At 40.8% G+C, this 18,676-nt stretch overlaps 1 protein-coding gene across 2 annotated transcripts in view; it reads left to right on the forward strand.

Annotated features, from left to right (window-relative positions):
* The first annotated feature begins 335 nt into the window (after window positions 1-335).
* sec24a (SEC24 homolog A, COPII coat complex component) overlaps window positions 336-18,676 on the forward strand; it is a 45,354-nt gene continuing 27,013 nt past the window's right edge. Inside the window, exons 1-9 of one of the 2 annotated variants that reach the window (XM_062070182.1) lie at window positions 336-694; window positions 11,105-11,680; window positions 13,829-13,993; window positions 14,089-14,163; window positions 14,792-14,854; window positions 14,955-15,166; window positions 15,420-15,607; window positions 15,685-15,787; window positions 17,570-17,696. In XM_062070182.1, the coding sequence (XP_061926166.1) occupies window positions 640-694; window positions 11,105-11,680; window positions 13,829-13,993; window positions 14,089-14,163; window positions 14,792-14,854; window positions 14,955-15,166; window positions 15,420-15,607; window positions 15,685-15,787; window positions 17,570-17,696 (1,564 nt within the window). In that variant the 5' untranslated portion in view covers window positions 336-639. The remainder of the gene's footprint in view (window positions 695-11,104; window positions 11,681-13,828; window positions 13,994-14,088; window positions 14,164-14,791; window positions 14,855-14,954; window positions 15,167-15,419; window positions 15,608-15,684; window positions 15,788-17,569; window positions 17,697-18,676) is intronic. The other variant, XM_062070183.1, reaches the window with a different exon arrangement.

An 18,676-nucleotide genomic window follows, 5' to 3' on the forward strand; every position in this document is an offset into this window, starting at 1 on the left:
CCACAGCTTTTTGGTTGTTAGAGGTAGAAAGCGTTTTAAAGTAAAGTTCTAACTTTTTTTTAAAGGCACAAAAAACAGGTCGGGTATCGAGAAACTCACATTTACGAATATAAAACTTAGCCAATACTATAATGAGGTTGCGAAGATAAAATTCCTTTTTAAAAAAAATTTCACACTGTGTAAATCCAAATAGGACATCTTTAAAACAAAGTACCAATTTTCCATGAATATTGTCAATGATGAAACGACAGGTTCCCCCTCACTCTTGTTTCCAATAAGACCACAAATCGCAGCGCACACGGAGGAAATGCCACGTGTACACACTGCGCATGCCCAGCAATTTTTTTTTTTACGTTGATCCCTCTGGGTGATCCCAACTTCCGGTTGTACACGATCACCCTCTTGCAAGGCCTGTCGGCCTCCTCCGCAGCTACTTACCAGTTAACAGCGGCAGCCATGGCCGTGTGATCGGCGACGAGCGAGACCGACAGCATTTCGAAGCCAGCCTGCGACACGTCAGCTCGGACGAATAACCGACGCGTCGCCGGGGCGACAAGTTTGGTCAACATTTAGCTACCCTAAAGACGCGGCTAACTGCTCGCTAGCGCCTGTGAAGCAGACCCTGGTGTCCATTTCGGGATGTCAACGGCGGGCTTCAACGCCCAGAACGGGACCGGACAACCGTACGCTAATGGTGAGTAAAAGAGGCCAAATGTCACCGACTGACGACACTTGAAGTGGCAGAAAAGACAGCTGTTAACGACTACCGTTAGTTAGCGTGCTAGCTGTTAGCTCGGTCTAACAAACTCTTTAAGCCTGTCAGCTTTACTTCCACTAAGTTAGTTTAGCAACGGAAAAGCCTAATATTTTAATCGTGGAGGATTTTGTAAAGGGAACAAACTCGTTTAAAGTAATCAAAGCAATCAAATCTATCACGAATGCACGTTGATACCCAACTGTTTTGCCTCTATTCCAATACATGACATTTATAAACTTCTGGAAAACTTCCTCATTTAGTTTCACCCCTTTTATCCACGAAAATATTAGGAAGGTACCGTCCACTTTTTGATTGTCACGGTATGACTTTTGACTTGGTTGAACTTCTCTGCTGTTTAGTTTAGTTTATTAAGGATCCCCATTAATCTAAACCGCAGTGGAGACTATTCTTCCTGGGGTCCAGGCAAAAAAACATCACACAATCCCAAAACAAAAGATTACAATGCAGTACAACATGATCAAATAATCCATCCATCCTCAACCGCTTATCCGGAATCGGGTCGCGGGGACAACAGCTCCAGCAGAGACCCCCAGACTTCCCTCTCCAGAGCAACATTTGCGACTTCCTCCTGGGGAATCCCGAAGTGTTCCCAGGCCAGAGAGGAGATATAATCCCCCCATCTGATCAAATAATAAAATGTTGTAATACAAAAATAGCAACGACAAAGAACCAAAAAAAGTAATAATCAAGCCTGTCAGCTTTACTTCCACTAAGTTAGTTTAGCAACGGAAAAGCCTAATATTTTAATCGTGGAGGATTTTGTAAAGGGAACAAACTCGTTTAAAGTAATTAAAGCAATCAAATCTATCACGAATGCACGTTGATACCCAACTGCTTTGCCTCTATTCCAATACATGACATTTACGAACTTCTGGGAAACTTCCTCATTTAGATTCAACCCTTTTATCCACTAAAATATTAGGAAGGTACCGTCCACGTTTTGATTGTCACGGTATGACTTTTGACTTGGTTGAACTTCTCTGCTGTTTAGTTTAGTTTATTAAGGATCCCCATTAGTCTACACCAGTGGTTCTCAACCTTTTTTCAGTGATGTACCCCCTGGGAAATTTTTTAAAATTCAAGTACCCCCTAATCAGAGCAAAGCATTTTTGGTTGAAAAAAAGAGATAAAGAAGTAAAATACAGCACTATGTCATCAGTTTTTGATTTATTAAATTGTATAAAATATTGCTAATTTGTAGTGGTCTTTCTTGAACTATTTGGAAAAAAAGATAGGTTTTTATTTATATTTATAAAGGATTTTTGAATTGTTGCTATTTTTAGAATATTAAAAAAAAAATCTCACGTACCCCTTGGCATACCTTCAAGTACCCCCAGGGGTACGCATACCCCCATTTGAGAACCACTGGTCTACACCGCAGTGGAGACTATTCTTCCTGGGGTCCAGGCAAAACACATCACACAATCACAAAACAAAAGATTACAATGCAGTACAACATGATCAAATAATAAAATGTAATACAAAAATTGCAACGACAAAGAACCAAAAAAAGTAATAATCAATCAATGTTCATTTATATATAATATATGTACAGTATATTAAATATACCGATATATTATGTCTATATCAAATATACAATATATAACAATAACCATGTACAATATTACAGTAAATGTGACAGTTGCAGCATAAAATAGAGAGTAAATCCAGCAGAAAGTAGACATTAAAAACAAAGAGAAGTAGCTAACATAGTAGAGGTCAGGTAATAGACAGATATAATCTATTGCTGTATGGCGAGTGATTATACAGCTGGATGGAGTGCGGAATGAAGGAGTTCTTGAATCAAACACTGTGGGAACGAAGCTGAAGAAGCCTGTTGGAGTATGAACTCCACTGTCCCTCACAATTTACAGTTTCTCTTTTCAACATGTTCGAAAAGGAGTAGGAAGAAGCAGATCTTATTTAATCCTACCCCTTTTCTTTTACATAACAGTTGCTAAAACTTTTGTTCACTTCCTGTTCTAAATGTATTCACAATATACTCTACAAGTAATCACAATAAAAGTAAATAAGTAAATAATAATTGGTGAAGTAAGTTGTATTTCATACGATGATATGAGTAAGATTATTTTGAGAATGAATGGATGGATGGATGAAATAAATTCAGAATGTTTATCGTGGTTCTTCTTCTTTGTACTTTGTAAACACTTTTAAGTTTGAAGAGTTTCTTGAAGTTTACCATGAATTGATTACGTGGACCCCCGACTTAAACAAGTTGAAAAACTTATTCGGGTGTTACCATTTAGTGGTCAATTGTACGGAATATGTACTGTACTGTGCAATCTACTAATACAAGTCTCAATCAATCAATGGATCATATTAGTACATTGTTTGATTGCTTTGTTTAATCCATTCCATAATTTAATTCCACATACAGATATACAGAAGGCCTTAAGTGTTGTACGTGCATACAAATGTTTTGAATTACATTTTTCTGAAGGTTATATTTCTCCTCTTTTTTTGAGAATAATTGTTGTATATTCTTGGGTAGCAGGTTATAGTTTGCTTTGTGTATAATTTTAGCTGTTTGCAAATTCACTATGTCGTGGAATTTCAGTATCTTTGATTCAATAAATAAAGGGTTTGTATGTTCTCTATATCCAACATTATGCATTATTCTAACTGATCTTTTTTGTAACACCGTTAGTGAATGAAGTGTACTTTTGTAGTTATTTCCCCATATTTCTACACAGTAGCTCAGATATGGTAACACTAGCGAGCAGTAGAGAATGTGAAGTGATTTTTGGTCTAGTACAAGTTTTGCTTTATTCATTATTGACGTGTTTCTTGCTACTTTATGTTGTATATTTTTTACATGAGATTTCCAGTTCAATTTATCATCAATCATTATACCTAGGAATTTGGAGCTATGTGTTAAATGTGACACATTGAAAATGAACAAACTACCAAACAAGAGTTTTCCAGTGTTTGTTTCTTCGCGTTTATTGAACAATTGAAAAAGCCATCTTGGCGTGCAAGGGCATCTTTATCAAAAGTGTGTGCTGGCGTTTTTTGCTCCTTTGTATCAATGTTGGCTGTACACGTTTGTTACATTCTATTATGTTGTATCTTTTAGTTCTTTGGTCATATTCCTATCTTGTTTTTATCTGGCGGACTGGTAAGGAATGCTGACCGACTTTGTTCATTAACCAGAAGTCAAATATCAATGTGATGTGAGGAGTTTTTTGTTTTTTTAATATAATAAATCCTCTAAAGGCTTAGTGGCCACATGCGTGGACAGCACCTTTTAGCTCTTATTTCCAAAATTGTGTACACTACTGGATTGGGATCTTATGGTCGCTTATGTGGACACTTATACTGCCATCTGGTGGTGTCAGAAGAGTATAACATACAATGGAATTTGGGGGGGAAAAAGTGTAAAAATAAGAATTAGCATGTCACTAAACATGAAGTACATGTTTGTTACTTATGGACTAAGTACATCATATCAAAAGATGATTCTTAGTTGTTATTCTAATTAGGGTCTGTTGCGTCTGACCAGTCTTCCTCTCAGGGAATACAAGTCACTGGTCAATCCCAACTTCTTTCAGATGACATATATGCAGAGTAAGAAGGACCATCAAGACAGAATAGGAATATTATCAAGTTTTACTAAAGCTTTAGGAGACCAGTCCTACAGTCCGTTAATAGCGGCATCTAGAAGCGGTCTGAAAATCAAACGGGAAGAGACAACTTGTTAAATACGAAAACAGCCCCCACCCATTCCCAGAAAGGAATACGGCCTCATTGTTCTAATACTGATAAGGTAAAAAGGGAGTATGCTATACTCCCACATTCCAACCGCTTCAAGGTAAAGCACAGAGTTTACTTGCGGACATAAGATACAAGCAAAAAGAGTACACATGGGAAAATATTAGCTGCTTTAAACATGACTATGAATAAAGAAAGAACTCTTAAAAATATATGTATTCTCCACAGGTCCAATAAGCCCAAGTAGCAAAGAGAAATAAAAAAAAAAAGCATGTAAACAAACAGCTTGGGCCTTAAGAGGTTGTTAAAGCACATTTTACACTGTTTCTCCTCTAAGGCCTCGTCCACACTGCGGGTCAATTCCAATGTTTTGCCCCTATGCGACTTGGGTTGTATTTTTTTATGTCAATGTGAACCAGTTAACACACTTTTTGTATCTTTTTATGCATTGAAATCAGAAAGGGTATTTAAAAATCCATCCATCCATTTTCTACCGCTTGTCCCTTTTGGGGATGGTTTTAAAAAAAAAAAGTTTAACCTCCCGGTGTGGTTGATTTTTTTATTTTATCGTTTATCGCTTTCCGCCGGGGTTTTGTTTAGTTTATATTTGCCGAGTCAAATTTCTGTCCTCGTTTATTGCGTTTTTATTGGTCTGAAATTTTGATTCGCCGAAAGGTTTATCAATCACAAATACTGCCTTAGTTTGCACTCAGACAACTTTACCCTGAGGGGCTGTCAAAATAAATACTTAATGGTAAACACTGAGGTCAGTGTTTCCCACACAATCATTTATTTGTGGCGGCCCGCCACGAAAGAATTACGTCCGCCACAAATACAAATACAAAAAAAAAAAAAAAAAAGTTTTTGTCCTGTCCAGCTTCTCAGGCAAATCATATAGTTGATGTAGATGCCCATATAGGCTGTTCAGATTTACTTTACAAAAGAGAAGTGTAGGATACTTCTCTTGTTGCCTTATTTGTATTTGACCACTACTGTTTTCTGTTTATTTGTTACTGACTGTGGCAGGACACCTCTGCCTCTGTTTCACTTTATGTTGCTGGTAAATAATATGGTTGTAGTAGTAGGCTAAAGTTAAATTATTTAGTATGCACTAATTAAAGGGGCAGAGCTTTAAGAGACATTTTAGCTTTTATATTTTATAAGATAGATTTTTTGTAAGAACCACAATTAATAAATATATTTCAGTGAATAACTTATTGTTCAGTATGGGCAGCACGGTGGTACAGGGGTTAGTGCATGTGCCTCACAATACGAAGGTCGTGAGTTCAATCCCGGGCTCGGGATCTTTCTGTGTGGAGTTTGCATGTTCTCCCCGTGACTGCGTGGGTTCCCTCCGGGTACTCCGGCTTCCTCCCACCTCCAAAAACATGCACCTGGGGATAGGTTGATTGGCAACACTAAATTGGCCCTAGTGTGTGAATGTGAGTGTGAATGTTGTCTGTCTGTCTGTGTTGGCCCTGCGATGAGGTGGCGACTTGTCCAGGGTGTACCCCGCCTTCCGCCCGAATGCAGCTGAGATAGGCTCCAGCACCCCCCGCGACCCCAAAAAGGGACAAGCAGTAGAAAATGGATGGATGGAACTTATTGTTCAAATCTGTATATAAATATGTACATAAAGTGTTGTAATTATATTGTAAAATGGATGGATGGACGTTTAAAACAAAACTGTTATTATTAATTAGTAAGTATAAATTTTTTTAGCCTTTTTAGAGAAAATCATATCATTGTAGTAAATTATGCAAATTACTCGATGATGTCATGGTGACCACGCCCATAGCCACGCCCCCACCTCCACAGGTATCTTGGCAGTTAATGGGAAACACTGGAGGTGAGTGTAAAGTCAACCTTTTTAACTTCATCCTGTGCCATGGCTCCAGTAAATGAGTTGTCTTAGTCTTTGTGAGTCCATGGGAACTTCACTTTTATCTTCCGCTGTTTCGACATCGTTCGAGGATGGAGACAGGCTAGCTGTTAGCTTCTAGCTAACCAGCACCTGACCAGACTCCACCCCAAAAACATACAGGTCAACAAACGGGGCGAATATGTGCCTCTTAAAGTGTTAATGTGCGAGGACTGTTGAAAAGGAGTCTCTTGGAGAAGGGGCTGACAAGTTAGCATCGCTGACAGTGACGTCATCACCGTCATTGTTTACTGACGCAGAGATGCTGACTGTGCGTTATGATAAACGCGTATGCGTCACCAGGCTCTGCTTTTTATCAATGGACTTATCAGATTGAAATTTTTATTATCTATAGCAGGGGTGTCAAGTTTGGCCCGGAGGCCATTTTCAGCCTGCAGCTAATGTTTTAAAGTCCCACGGCACATTCTAAAAATACTACTAAAATAAAAAAAAACATAACAAAAGTGGAATAAAAAAGCTTACAGGTGAAATGTAATTTAGCAAAAGTTGCAATGTTGACTAATAAAACAAAGCTGTTAATTTTCTTTAAAACTGTCATTTCTCAAAACATAATATGGAATCAAAATTTTTTTTTTTATGAATGGTTAACCTATCTAAGGCTCTGATTACTTCACATCAAATATTCCACTTTGAAAAATATTTTTTTGTGGAACATTTTGCATATTTTGTGTGTTTGCCATAAAAAAACATAGTTTTCTTTGACAAAAAGGGCAGAAAACAAACAAACAAAAAAACAACATAACAAAACAAAACATTTAGAATTGACGAATAGATCTGGAGTTGATGTAGACTCTATATTGGAGATTTAAGCGTTTAATAAATAATGTACGTATGCCCTGGCACATGATTATCATCATCTCATCACCAAAGCAAAAAACGTTTTACACTTTTATACTGAAATAAATACACCTACAACTTGTTAAATAAAAATATAGAAAAAACTACCGGCAGCGGTAAAGTTTCGATCCATGAAGGAAAGAAGAAAGTGAATGAATGTTTATAACTGAATACATTTACATATGCATACATTTTTTTGTATTTTTTTTTTTAATTATTTTTTTCAATGTATTAAGTAACATTTATGACAACCTTTTTCCAAAACACAATATATAATGTGATATATAACAGGATAATGCATACATTTATCATTTGTTTTCAAAACGGTTACAAAAAAGTGGGACCCCAAAAAGTTATTGTGGGACCCCATTTTTATGACTTGATGGGGTCATTGGGACCCCATTCTGAAAATTCCTAGTGCCAACACTGTGAACAGTACAATTCCAAATGTTTCATATCCGACCTAGGCCTCTTCTGTGTGTGGATAGACATCAGATATGTGTGCGATACGACCGCAGTGTGAACGCTCCCGCACTCCCAGAACGTCATCAGAAAGCAATAAGTGTCATAATTATTCGTCAAAGTAGACTGTTGACACATGAGCAGAAAACAGGTGAAAATAAAATATTTTAGAAACTAATTTCAATGCTCAACCACTCCTGTCTCAGACTGCTCAACCACACGTTCTTAAGAGCAGACACCAAAGTAAAATTAGACTTTGACAAACTTTAATGATCCACAGGGTAAATTGTTCCACACAGTAGCTCAGTGACAAAGGATGGAAAGGATAAGGATGGAAAGGATAATGGATGTACACAAGGGCACAAAAAGAGGGTGAAAACAAAAGTTATAAAGTAGACTAAAATGTACCATAGTAGCAATATAAATATAACATGTATGTAATATTACATATGTACTAATGTAACATATTTACATAATGTAAACATTATGTAAAATACATGTCTTACAAACTGCAAGATCCAGAATACTTGCCCTCTTCCTTCATAATCTTCTACGTGCAATACATCCATCCATCCATTTTCTACCGCTTGTCCCTTTTTTGGGTTGGCGGGGGGGTGCTGTAGCCTATCTCAGCTGCACCCTCATCGCAGTACATAAATTCATAAAATGTTGACTTTGATTGCACAAAATCCTTGAAATTGCCACAAATGGGCCAGGACTGAGATTGACTAAAACTGGAGCCATGTTTACGTCCTTAAACACTGCAATGCATGCAACGTCACGTCTGCATGCGGGTCAGATTGTGTTCCCATTAGCCATTGCTATTTTTTTGTTTTGTCAGCGATTACGTAAAAAGCAAATTTGGCAGTGTTGACGTATCCTTGATGTTTTCTTACCTCAGTTTTCCCTGTTTGGGTGTGAGATTTGAGACAATGACGGGGAGTAAACAAGAATTGTTTTGTTGGGGTTAGTTAGCATTTGTACTGGGTTATAGGCGGTTTGCTTAACAAAGGAATTGCAGAAGTGTAGAATGGAGGATGCAAGTTTTTTTGAGATGCCTTCTTATCTGTAGAAGCATTCTGCCGTGTTTTCGTCCAGTCAGCAAAACTAACAGAAAGATAGTGAGGTCAGATCCAGATTAAAGTTACCAGATTAGGTCCTTGCGGCCACTTAGTTGCTTATTTTGGTAGCTCAGAAGGGTTTCACGTCCTGTTCTCACCAGCCTCCTTTTTACATTAACTGTAAAATAAGATTATTTTTCTATCTAAATGAAATTGAACACCTGGGCCCTCGGGTATTAAAGGCCTACTGAAACCAACTACTACCGACCACGTAGTCTGATAGTTTATATATCAATGATGAAATATTAACATTGCAACACATGCCAATACGGCCGGGTTAGATTAGTAAAGTGCAATTTTAAATTTCCCGCGAAATATCCTGCTAAAACGTCTCGGTATGATGACGTTTGCGCGTGACGTCACGGATTGTAGCAGACATTTTTGGACACCATTGTGGCCAGCTATTAAGTCATCTGTTTTCATCGCAAAATTCCACAGTATTCTGGACAGCTGTGTTGGTGAATCTTTTGCAATTTGTTTAATGAACAATGAAGACAGCAAAGAAGAAAGCTGTAGGTGGGAAGCGGTGTATTAGCGGCAGGCTGCAGCAACACAAACACGTAGCCGGTGTTTCATTGTTTACATTCCCGAAATATGACAGTCAAGCTTTACCATTGGCCTGTGGAGAACTGGGACAATAGAGACTCTTACCAGGAGGACTTTGAGTTGGTTACGCGGTACCGTGAGTACGCAGCTGCGGCTTCCAAACATTTGATCGCTTGCCCGTACGTGCGTGCCGCTATGTGCATGTCACGTACGTAACTTTGGGGAAATATATGTGCTGTATGAACTTTGCGGAGGTGAACGGTACTTTGGGCTGTGGGATTGAGTGTGTTGTGCGGGTGTTTGATTTGTATTGGCGGGTTATATGGACGGGAGGGGGGAGGTGTTTGTTATGCGGGATTAATTTGTGGCATATTAAATATAAGCCTGGTTGTGTTGTGGCTAATAGAGTATATATATGTCTTGTGTTTATTTACTGTTTTAGTCATTCCCAGCTGAATATCAGGTCCCACCCGCCTCTCACAGCATCTTCCCTATCTGAATCGCTTCCACTGCCCTCTAATCCTTCACTCACACTTTCCTCATCCACGAATCTTTCATCCTCGCTCAAATTAATGGGGTAATCGTCGCTTTCTCGGTCCGAATCGCTCTAGCTGCATTGTAAACAATAGGAAAATGTGAGGAGCTGTTTGTCTTAGTCATACTCATCCGAGTAGGCTTCATCAGTTTGTGCTCATAGACTTAGATTGGTCAGATCTAGTCTAGCGGCTGGTTGGCAAAACCCCAAATAGTTATACTCCAAAGCCAGGAGGGTGTGCCTGGGCTCAATGCTAACCCAGGCGAAATTACACTTCAATGACTGTCGTTGGCTTTGACAGTGGGATTGCATCGTTGTTTTTCTCTACGATAGGGCGAAACCATCTTTGCCTAGACACACCCTCCTGCTTTTGGAGTATAAATATTTGGGGTTTTGGCAACCAGCCGCTAGACTAGATCTGACCGATCTAAGTCTATGAGCACAAACTGATGAATCCTCGTCGGATGAGAGGCGAAGCGTCTTCTAACCAAACCAAACAGTCCGATTGCGATCCATTGAATGCCCTGAGATGACAATGACCTGGATGAATGAGAATATTCATAGACATATACAAATTATATTTACATTTAGGGAAATCAGAGTCACCCACTGTTTTACGTATCATACCGATGGATGGCCGACCGCCAGGGGTACGCAGTCCACTGCCCTCAAACTCCTAACCAGTTTCAGCGACTATCTTTTCAAACGCTCGTCTGTTTTGGCGATGTACGTCCATCTTCTTCCTCAACTTCTTCCTGATGTAACCATTTATTTTTATTTTAGGCTCGGGTTTTCACCAATTTCAACCTGCTAGTGATTACTCAACCACCAGAAACAAGCACCTCCTACTGATTTGTGATTGGCCAAAACATGCAACGCTTAAGCACATGGCTACTTTCAACGTGATTTGCATATTTATAAGGGGGCGTGGTTTGGGTATGCCAAGCCACACAGACATCTGAAAAAAATAAAATTTAGAAAAATAAATGTGCTTGGCTTTGTGTGTGCGCACACTTTAATACATTTGAAGCTTTACTTGCGTACTACTTTTTCCGGATTTGAACCTATGTCTGTTTTTAGTAGGAAAACCGCACAACTTTTGTTACATGAGGCCCCAGCTCCCCAATAAACTTGTGTCCTGTCTTCTCCAGGTCCTTCCCAGAATCCCGTTGGTGTTCAGCAACTCCCGGGGGTCAACTACAGCATGACGCACCAACCCGCATACAATCCCATGCAAGCCAAGGCTCCAGCCCCCCATGCCCCTGGACTTTACCCCTCTGGGCCGTACCAGCAAGTCCCCCCAGTCAGCTCCTACCAGCCCGGCCCGCCTACCACTTCTTACCACGCTCCCCTCGGACAGCCCCAGCTGACCCGACCTCCGCTTGGGGGCCCCATGTCCCATACTCCTCCTCAGTCTGCCAGCCCCAGTCCCGGGCCCCGGCTGCCCCCTGTACATGGCACACTTCCGCCTCCTGCTGTGTCTTACGGTGGATACTACTCCAACCTCCAGCAGCCCCCCATGGCCTCACAGTGGCAGGACAACGCGGCTCCTCCGCCCACGGGGCCTCCGGTCTCCTCGAACGTGCCACCGCGGGGCATGGCGCCCAATCACATGAGCCCACCTGGACCTTACAGCTCTGCACTGTCACCCTCTGGGTCCCTTAGCCACATGCAGCCCCCGCACACAGGGGCGCCCCCCACCTCTCTGCAGGGATACAGCCAGCCAGGTAAGCACACAGCGACCACCCACTTCCTGGCACCGAATTTTACTTCTCGTCAGGATAGCAATGTGGCAGCCATGACAAACACATCCCCCCTGGCCAAATCAATAAAAAAAAAAGATGAGTCATTCTGTCGGATCAAATCAGAACCTTGACCTTTTGTCGAAATCAGAAATACTTTAATACCTTTTGGGTAAATTAGCGAATTACATGGAGAGTTGTCATCCCAAACTTTGAAGTTTCACCAGTTAAAATAGTTTAAATACCTAGGACTTGAATGATGTGTTTTATATGAAAGACCTCAGTAGGACACAGAGTATCTGCAGTGTTAATACGTTGGAGGAGGACCTTGCCCTCCACTCACTCCTTCAACATGTTGGCACAGCCTTACTCACACACACACACACACACACACACGCTCACTCCCAGTCCACTCAAAGTTCAAGTTGAATTTTTATGCTACAAAGTGACGCAAAGTCTGGTGCATGTAATACTGCGATGTACAGTAGTGGTACGTCGGGGTACGAATATCTAATCTGTGACATAGCTCGTACCTAGAAAAACTTGCCAGCGTCGCCCATTAAAATGAATAGAAATCAATTTCATTGGAGCCCCAAAAGCACCATTTTACTATGTAAAAACTGTTAAAAAGTAAAACAAGCTTTCACATAATACATATTCTATAAAAACAATACAATAGAGTGTAGTACAAACAAATACAGTAGTTTTATGAAATAATGTATTAATAAGTGTGTAACGGTACACAAAAATTTCGGTTCGGTACGTACCTCGGTTTAGAGGTCACTGTTTGGTTCATTTTCGGTACAGTAAGAAAACGACAAAATATAAATTTTTTGGTTATTTATTTACCAAATTTGTAAACAATGGCTTTATCCTTTTAACATTGGGAACACTATAATAATTCTGCCCACGTTAATCAACATTAAACTGCCTCAAGTTGTTGCTCAGATTAAATAAAATGACAAAACTTTTCTTCTACATATAAAAAGTGCAACATTAAACCGTTTCAAGTCAATTTATCATGCTTAATTTATTACAGCATTTGGGAAGCCTGTAGTTGATTTGTATTATGTAAATGTTATATTTTTATCAACATGTGATTGCAGGAACCCTGCCATTCAAAACAAGGCTGCTCCATTACTAATGATTAATGTAACTATAGCTGAAAAAATAGTATAATAGCAATAGGAGAGACTATTAATCCCTGAACACAATGGAGTTCATGTAGGCTTAATGATGCAGTTACATTATTATATCAACTATCAGAGACAGAAACTCTTCATTTAACATAATGTCCTTTTTTGCTGCTTCAACACAGCTCAATCAACACAGAAAAAGGTAAAGTGAAATAACAGACAGACGGGGCTTTGCTGTCCGTAACACACACACCGCAAAATGAGCTAACGTTACGCTAAACGCTAATTAGCCTTCACCTCAAGCCAGGACTGCGAGTGAGCTGAGCTGCCGTTTACGTTTATATCACTGCTGATTGGCTGTTACCGCTCTGAATATGCACTGCTGATTGGCTGTTACAGCTCTGTTTGTAACCAATCAGATGGTTGTGTGGGTGAGACAATGCTGGGTGCTGTGTAAGAGTACTGACAGAGACAGGCAGAACGAAGCGGAGCAGCTTGTTAAGACTTAGCTTAGGCAGCTACTTAATATGTTCGTGTGGAAACTCGTTCGGTACACCTCCGAACCGAACCGAAAACCCCGTACCGAAACGGTTCAATACAAATACACGTACCGTTACACCCCTAATTAATAATGTAAACCTTGCTAGAGTTTTTTATCATCTTTAAAATCCTAAAAAAAAAAAAAAGACGTGTGTTCTTGCCTCTCATAATAATTGTGAATGATAGGCCTTTAAATCGTTATTACCACGGTACTTTATTACTACCGGTGTACCGTACAACGCTATTGAGAAGACAAAGTTATGTCTATAAGCTATGATCTAATGATAGCTAGTAAGACTGGATGTTCTGGTTGCATTTTACAGTGTTCATTGTGACAAAATCTGCAATCTGAATTTTTGCTCGTAACCTAAAGAAAAATAATATTGTATCCCGAGGTACCACTGTACATATTCATACAAACGCACAATTTACAGAAATACCACTCTGGTTCATTTAGGTAGCGCTCCTCCGCCGATGAACCCAGTGGCCTCACAGCAGTATCACCCAAGCAGAGGGCCTTATGGGGCCCCGCCCACAGGCCCACCACCCACCATGAAGCCCACAGCACCTCCAACCGGACCCCCGATGGCCAATGCCACACCTCCGCCCCCAAAGGCCGATGGTAAGTTTCTTGTTTGGTCCTCCAATCTGTAACTCTGTTGTCAACATCCAGGATGTTCCAATAGTAACATTGTGTTGTTGTCCCTCACATGCCAGCTCAGTGCGGGGGTGCTGCCTGCAGCTCTCGGCCCCCCACTGAGCCCGATTGCCAGGAGGATATTGAATGTCCAGGTGTGGCTAAATAAGTAGCTAGCTATGTTAGACGACGTGTGTCCTTTCACTCTTAGCACATGCTCTTTATAGCCTTTCCTTTCTTCTCTTAGTTTGGGAAAGAAAATGTGACTTTCAGCTGATCCAACATCAGTGGCTTTAGGGGGAAATGTTGTAGACAGAAGAGCAATGATTGGACCTACTGCTTGCTTTCTGCACCGTCACAATTGATCTTCCAACTGGAACAAGATGCCTCACTATTCATTTAATTTGAATAAATGCGTTATATTTTTCACATTCCAATCAGATGGTGCCTAATACTGACGGTGAACTCTTCCACAATTAAATATATTTTAAATGGCAATAAGGCTGAAGTCAAGTGAAACTTCATTATTATACAAGTGTGTCAACACGCTCAAGGGGTGACTTGCTTACATAGCCTGTTGACAAACACAACATGTGCTCACATTGTTCATTTAAAAGGAGTTTGCCTTGCGTTCTCCATGTTTACGTTTGACATTGCCTCCACATATAGCATGCAACACAACACGACTCGTTGATACATGTGTTACATCATCTCCATTTCTAGGAGATGTGTCCTATATATGTCCCATCCGTGTGAAAAGTCTTTGCTTTTAAAAAATAACAGGAATTCCGGGCGGAAGTGTGCCCCCTCCATCGAATGGTCCCAATCATGTGGACTACAAACCTGGTGGGTGTTTGTTGTTAGTAGTAGGAAATATTTTTTGGAGTTAATATCTTTGCCTTCTCACTCACTGATGTTGCCTTCTTTTTTTTGTCGTTGTTCACAGCCGCACCGCTCCAGCCTGGCCCGCCCCAGCCTGGCCCGCCCCAGCCTGGAGCTCCTCAGCCTGGCCCGCCCGGTCGCCACCTGGGCCACTACCCCTCGCCCCCCCCGGGGTACCTGCACCCTTCGGCTCCTCACGGCGCCCCTCCGAGCATGCACCCAGGAATTGCGAGCGCCACTCAGCCTTATACTACAACACCTCAATCGTACCAGCAGGTAAAGAGCCCTGTCCCCAGCGCTTATTTTCATGTCGATGTGTTTGTGGAACAACATGCTCTGCCACTTGTCATTCATTTGCTTTGCACTTACTGTACGCTTAAGGAAATGTTGTGGAAGGTAAATATTAAAAAGCAAATTTTTTTTTATTGGCTTGCTTAGTCCCCTAATTTTAATAATTCTCACATTTTTACTTCCGATGATTTTTCCTCCACCTGGACGTTAGTGAATGGCTTGTTTGTTTGCCTCCCAGCCACCTCCCGGGCGTGGCCCAGCTCAGCTGAGCTCATCCCTGGCCGCCATGAGCCTCCAGTCCAGCACCCCCGAGACTTTACGTGTGGTCAACCTCCTCCAAGAGCGGAACCTGCTGCCCCCGGGGCCAGTCAGCGCCCCGACACCCTGCCTCCCCCTAGACCTGCAAAAGCTAAATTCCAACCCGGAGTAAGGAGACAGGCACTTCCTGTGTGCCAGCAGCATTATATACACTCACAGGACTCATCGTTCTTCTGTGCTTCCAGGGTTTTTCGCTGCACGTTGACAAGCATCCCTCAGACCCAATCTCTGCTCAATAAAGCCAAGATGCCACTGGGACTGCTGCTGCAACCCTTCAAAGACCTCTCGGTAGCCAAGTCACGCTGCAGCCTTCACACTTTGGGACCAGAATTTATAAGATTCAGAATTTGCTTAACGATTCAGTTCTTCGTCGATTTTTGTTTGGATAAAAGGATAGCAAACAAGTTGATTAGCATCAACTTTAGTTTAGTTTGGTAAAAAAAAACATACCAAATTTTTCGGATTATAAGTCGCTCCGGAGTATAAGTTGCACCGGCCGAAAATGCATAATAAAGAAGGAAAAAAACATATAAGTCGCACTAGAGTATAAGTCGCATTTTTTGGGGAAATTTATTTGATAAAACCCAACACCAAGAATAGACATTTGAAAGGCAATTTAAAATAAATAAAGAATAGTGAACAACAGGCTGAATAAGTGTACGTTATATGAGGCATAAATAACCAACTGAGAACGTGCCTGGTATGTTAACGTAACATATTATGGTAAGAGTCATTCAAATAACTATAACAAATAGAACATGCTATACGTTTACCAAAAAATCTGACATATTTCACTACTTCTAGCTTGTAACCTGCAGTATATAATTTCCTTTTCGGTGCCATTTTTGTTCAGCCCTTCTCAGAAATGAACCGAACCGTAACCTCTAAACCGAGGTACGTACCGAACCGAAATTTTTGTGTACCGTTACACCCCTAACGCACACAGATTGAGATACACGTTTGCCAATAATTTTTGCTACAGTAATACTTCCATAAACAAGCGGTATAAAATTGATGGATGGAAAAATAGAATAAATATTCTACTTGTGGTAATAAACAAAATACAACCTAATTATTTTGTGACAAATGACAATCACACAAACCTGTTCAGTAACATGTTTAACATTTTTCAAATAGAAATTAAAACGTATTCTTTAAAAAAAAATTACATACAGTATATATATGCTAAATAAACTGTCAGTCAAAGGCAAATACAAGCAAGTCAAGTAGAACTGTACACTGCAATTTTTCGACCACCAACTCTAAAAAAAGTTAACTATTACTTAGCAGAACATTTTTGGAAGCATATGCGATATCTGTGACTAATCGGTGTCTCCAGCTATGGACAACACTTCTTAGGAAGGTGGGGCTCTCGTCATGTAATTCATGAGAAACATTAATTTCATGTTTAAAGTTAATAACCGCATGTTTCAACATGATTGGCAGTGTTATTAATTATTAGCTGCAGTATTAACAGCAGACGACTCGCTGCTGCTGGTGATTCACCTCCGTTGCGAAGGGGTTGGGAAAAGGCGCCATTCATTCAACGTTATCAAATGCTGTGTTTGCAAGCACTTTCTGAATTTAATGGAATATCCACTTTGCAAGTTGCCTCGTGGTCTTGCTTTCTAGTGAATAATTCTAACGTCTGTACTGCTGATCGGCGCCGTGCGCGGTAACGTCATGCGTGCCCACCGGCGTCAATAAGAGAATCTTTAACTCGACCGGAGTAGCAGTTTATGCGCGACGCGACGAATGAATAGTGAAGCCTAACCGCTAAGAATGTTGCCGAAATGCCATGTGGCTAAGTATGCCCCATGGTCTAACAGAGGCAGCAACAAGAATGTCCTTATTGTTAAAGTGCCAATGATTGTCACACACACTAGGTGTGGTGAAATTTGTCCTCTGCATTTGACCCATCCCCCCCCCCCCCCCCCCCCCCCCCCCCCCCCCCCCCCGTGAGGTGAGGGGAGCAGTGGGCAGCAGCGGTTTATTGAAAATGTCAAAGCTGCAAATGCAGTGTGTCCGTCTCACAAACTCACACTCGGCAATTCTATTCTGTTCTTGCAGCAACTTCCTGTGGTGACGCCCAGCACCATCGTCAGGTGTCGCTCCTGCCGGACTTACATCAACCCCTTCGTGTCCTTCCTGGACCAGAGGAGGTGGAAATGCAACCTGTGCTTTCGGGTCAATGATGGTAAGAACTCATGACACAAATGTTAAGAATTAGAAACTCGTTGCTTAGGGTGTCCCGATACAACCTTTTAACTTTTAGTAATGACATAGCAGCCATGAATAGATAGAATAGAGCCATGCTGCTCGTCTGCTAACACAGACCCGCAGACGTGAGCACATCACCCCTATATTAGCGTCCCTTCACTGGCTCCCTGTGCTTTACCGAATAAATTTTAAACTCCTTTTATTTGTTTTTAAATGTCTAAACAACCTCGCGCCAACATATCTCTCTGACCTCCTTCAGCCTTACTGCCCCACCCGATCCCTAAGTTCAGCCGATCAGCTGCTACTGACGGTCCCAAACACAAGGCTGAAGCTTAGAGGTGACAGAGCTTTCGCCGCTGCTGCTCCCAAGCTCTGGAACGACCTACCTCTTAGTGTTAGACAAGCCTCCTCTCTTCCTGTTTTTAAATCTCTCTTAAAAACATACTTTTATTCCATGGCTTTTAACACTGAGTGATATCCATCCTGCAATGGCGCCCCATAATACACCTGCTGTGAACCTGTTTTTATGTTTTATTTATTTTTTATCGTGTTCTGTTTGTGTTGTGTTTGCTCGGTTCTCGTATTATCTTTTAACCTGCCCATTGTACAGCACTTTGGCTACCCCTGTGGTAAATTTTAAATGTGCTTTATAAATAAAGTTGATTTGATTTGATGAATATTGTCCTACACAATATTGGCACTAATCATAAATACTTTATTTTGTAATGATCGAAAAAGGTTTAATCAAGTGACTTTACTCACTTGAGAAATTAGTCAGAACAATGGTTGGTTTGATTAATTGATTGATTGAGACTTTTATTAGTAGATTGCACTGTACAGTACATATGCCGTACAATTGACCACTAAATGGTAACACCCGAATAAGTTTTTCAACTTGTTTAAGTCGGGGTCCACGTTAATCAATTCATGGTATAAATATATACTATCAGCATAATA

This window comes from Entelurus aequoreus, linkage group LG14 (assembly GCF_033978785.1).
Source record: "Entelurus aequoreus isolate RoL-2023_Sb linkage group LG14, RoL_Eaeq_v1.1, whole genome shotgun sequence".
Taxonomy (NCBI): domain Eukaryota; kingdom Metazoa; phylum Chordata; class Actinopteri; order Syngnathiformes; family Syngnathidae; genus Entelurus; species Entelurus aequoreus.